The sequence below is a fragment of the Protomyctophum bolini genome (assembly GCF_963924005.1).
Source record: "Protomyctophum bolini genome assembly, chromosome: 9".
NCBI classification, from domain to species: domain Eukaryota; kingdom Metazoa; phylum Chordata; class Actinopteri; order Myctophiformes; family Myctophidae; genus Protomyctophum; species Protomyctophum bolini.
The window spans coordinates 25,775,473-25,778,934 of record NC_137870.1 but is presented as its reverse complement, the minus strand read 5'-3'; the positions used below and the strand labels follow the sequence as shown (position 1 = coordinate 25,778,934).

Below are 3,462 nucleotides of genomic sequence, written 5' to 3'. Positions count from 1 at the left end.
TTTGCTTGATTAGAGTAATCATAGTGTTGAATTATTCCTGAGTTGTTGTGGCAACCCTTTGGAAGGTAAGTAGCATACTACACACAGGAAAATAATGTACTAACGTTCAGCAACCAGCAGAGGGAGCTAAGGACACATGACTAAACACTCAACAAGATACTGAGGCCAGTGGTTCTGAAATGATATAATTTCAAGAACCCCCATAAACAGTGGGACTAGTTAGGATAGCAATTCCAGTACTTGAGTCAAAGTATACTGCTGATCAAATTTGTACTTAAGTTTGCAGTACTGGAGTATTTAAAATATACTTCAAAAGTATTCGAAAGTCCAAATAACAAAGTATATTTTCAACCATGGTCAACCATGCTGCAGCTGCAGCATCATTAGCTCACATGGACAACAAGAAAGACATCAATGTTGTGATTGTATAATAAAGACCAGCTTTATTTCATTCTCACACAAATATCCAGATGCATAATGTGACGCTCCAAGATCAGCGTGCATTAAGGAGTCTGAAGGTGCCATATTGGGATCTCTGGCGAGTAAAACATTTCTCCAACATGTTGTTAAGGTGACTAAAACCGGAGCTTAATTCCTGAAGTGTTTTTCTTTCAAAATGTATGTGCAATATAAGAGTAATGTGTCAAATTATTTCAGAGCAGTGGAGAATTTGGTAGCGAAAACAAAAACATAATTTTTCATGTTCATATAGGCTATTGCTATGAAGAAGTTGATGTCACTTTCATGACAACGGATCGCTGTCAGGAAATGATGATCAGTTCCAGTTGCAGTATCCGCCCCGGAAGAACAGATAAGCAAACATATTGTCCTTCGACTATGGTTATTCTTTTCACCTTCAATTTTCTTTATTTACTATGTTTTGCCGCGTTCCTTTTTATGTCGGAAGAACCCTAAACAAACTTGTCAGTGTCTCATAGAGATGAAAAATTGGCTCTGTTGTAACCCCCGCTGTGATCATAAGTGAGCTGGGGAAGAGAGGGGTCTGTAAAGAAGTTAGTGAAGGCCAAAGTGCACAGTGGGTTGTCCTCCACAGGCCCTACAGAACCAGAGTCTGACTGACAGTAGACCGGAGGCTGGCTCTGCACTAGTTTCTTAGTGGGGCTAGTGCAATTAGTCCAGGGCTCTGTGTATAGGAAGCCACCAACTAAATGATGGCCATCATAAGCTGAGGGCTCTGGGCCTAATAACTCCGGCTGCACCCGAGCGGGCATGCTCTGAAATAGGTCTTGATCACCAACCATGTTGCTATAATCCGGCCCCAATAACTCAAAGAACTCCATCGCCTCGGGGTTGCCTCGTTCCAAGTCCTTCAGAGTCATCCCAGATGTGGAGCTGACTTTGGAACAGTTGGCAGGCTCTGTAAAGAATGACGGCGGCAGGTTGCGGTGCCTCAGGGGCGGCTTCTTAGCTTTTTCACCCCTGACTTCCTTTGCAGGGCTAAAGAGGGCCGCCAGACTCTTGCTTTGCAAGTTGGCCTGGACTCCATCGCGCTTAGGGAGAGTTTTACCCTGGAAGGGGCTGGGCTGAGCCAGAGGGGAGCCCTGTCTCTTTGCTGGGGTCTCCGGGACATTCCCCGGCGCTATGATGCCGGTGCACCTTTTGATCTGCTTCTGCAGATACTTGCGGTGGTTGACTTTCCTCTTGGATTTCACCGGCTTGTCCAGAGCCAGTTTGATGTTGCTGGAAGCGGAGTCAATGAAGCTCAGCAAGTCCCTGGTGGTCTCTCTGTAGTCGCCCTCGCTCTCCACCTCGCCCAGGACACTCCCGTCCAGACTCTTCTCCATGTCATACTCCACCACAGATCCAGGGAAGCAGAAATTCATGAACTGGGGGTTCATGATTGCGGTCTGAACAGCCATTACAGGGGCTTCACCTGTGGCTTCTGCTGTAATCTCAAAAAGCAGGGTTTTTTCATCAAAGCATGTCCTTTTCAGCCCCTCGCGTAAACACTTGGTCCTGATGCTGCTCACACCGTGAGTGCCTGGGAAACATTCAAGAGTAGAACTGATGGATACTGAGGAAAGCTGAGAGATCTTTCAGGGGGCTGGACCAATGATGTCAGAACATCAAAGAGGAGGGGCAGCGGCACCACAAGAATTAACTCTTTGCTTATGTCCGACCACCTGCAACTATAAGAGGGATTTGTCTGAAATTCCCTGCTGTGTCGAAGACAATGGCCGCTTCTAGAGCTCTCCCCTTAAGTTGAACTGTTTACAAGTGCTCTCAACCACAAACACTTTGATGAAACTGGAGGATATTACAGTAACAATGGCTGAGGAAAGGTTGTATTACAATGTTAGAGAGGTCTTTACTCCTGTGCTAAATTGTTCCAGGAGTAAAATGAGTCATGTATGCTTGATCACATTTACCAAAAACTGTCGCATACAGTACTGAAAAATATTGGAACTTTTAAATTAACTTTAAAATGAAGTACAAAAAGTTTTTTGCTTGTGGAGTAGTGTACAATTTTCAGAGCATCATTTTCTAGTGTTCTGGTGGTTTCTGGTTGGACAGTGATCAGCACTAGCAACCAATTCAATCTTCCATTAAAACAGGAAAATAAATAAATAAATAATAATAATAATAGCCTACTCCAGGCCAGTGGTCTAAAAAGTGTCAGTAAAATTATCTTTTTTCTGTGGGAAAAATCTTTGTGCACAAACAGATGTCACTGTTTGGGGGAGAATCTTCCCAACTGCTTTGCTTGTGTCTTAATCTGCACATGGCAAAAGTTGATTTCTGGTGCATTCCCAGGCCAGTGGGAATTTCTGCCCTGGCCTGACAACTATTATGGGCTGCCTTTGACATAAAGCCCTACAGGGTCTAAATAGCCTCCATTCTTCCCCCGCCAGTGAAAGGGAGCTTTGTGCCAGAGATTCATTAAACTGCACCTCACAGCCCCTTCGTAAAATGGGTCTCAATAATGAACAGTCGATTTAACTAGAAAAGCTGCCGGAGCTGTTAAATTAAAGGGGAATAAAGTGCAGTTCACGCTCGGTGTGCCAGAAGAAATGTTGACCCGCAGAAATCCCTGGTATGAAACTTCTGTTGCTGTAGTGTACAATAACACATTTGCAGTTAGCTTCTTGGCAAACAGTAAATTCAAATCACTGATATACATCCCAAGTGTGGTATTTACACGGTGCCAGGGTATTACTCCAGTTTAAGTGAAATTTCGGTGAGGCAATAAAAGTGTTTTGTAATATTGAGTTGGCAGATTTGCTCCATACAGTAATAAAGATAAAACAAGGGGGGAGGGATTGTGAGATTTTAGAATGTTTTACATTATTTATTCTTCTTGTTTCTTTTTTGTTTTAGGTATGCTGATGTAAAAGAAAGAAGATACATTTCTCTTTCTTTTTTCTTGCTTTCTTTTTTCTTTTTGTATTGCATTTTCGTACTTGTTTTGGCCCAGAAGAAGTGAAAAGAGACATTCCTCCT

General features: G+C 43.2%; 1 protein-coding gene across 1 annotated transcript; it reads right to left on the bottom strand.

Moving 5' to 3' along the window:
* Positions 1-417: 417 nt before the first annotated feature.
* Positions 418-2,223, bottom strand: fam181b (family with sequence similarity 181 member B). The gene has a single exon (XM_080772251.1). The coding sequence runs from the start codon at positions 1,878-1,880 to the stop codon at positions 933-935; it is 948 nt and encodes a 315-aa protein (XP_080628377.1). The 5' UTR covers positions 1,881-2,223; the 3' UTR covers positions 418-932.
* Between the last annotated feature and the right edge of the window lie 1,239 nt (positions 2,224-3,462).

Excerpts from the sequence above, each read along its gene's own strand:
- fam181b (XM_080772251.1), bottom strand. The coding sequence starts at position 1,880 with ATGGCTGTTCAGACCGCAATCATGAACCCCCAGTTCATGAATTTCTGC.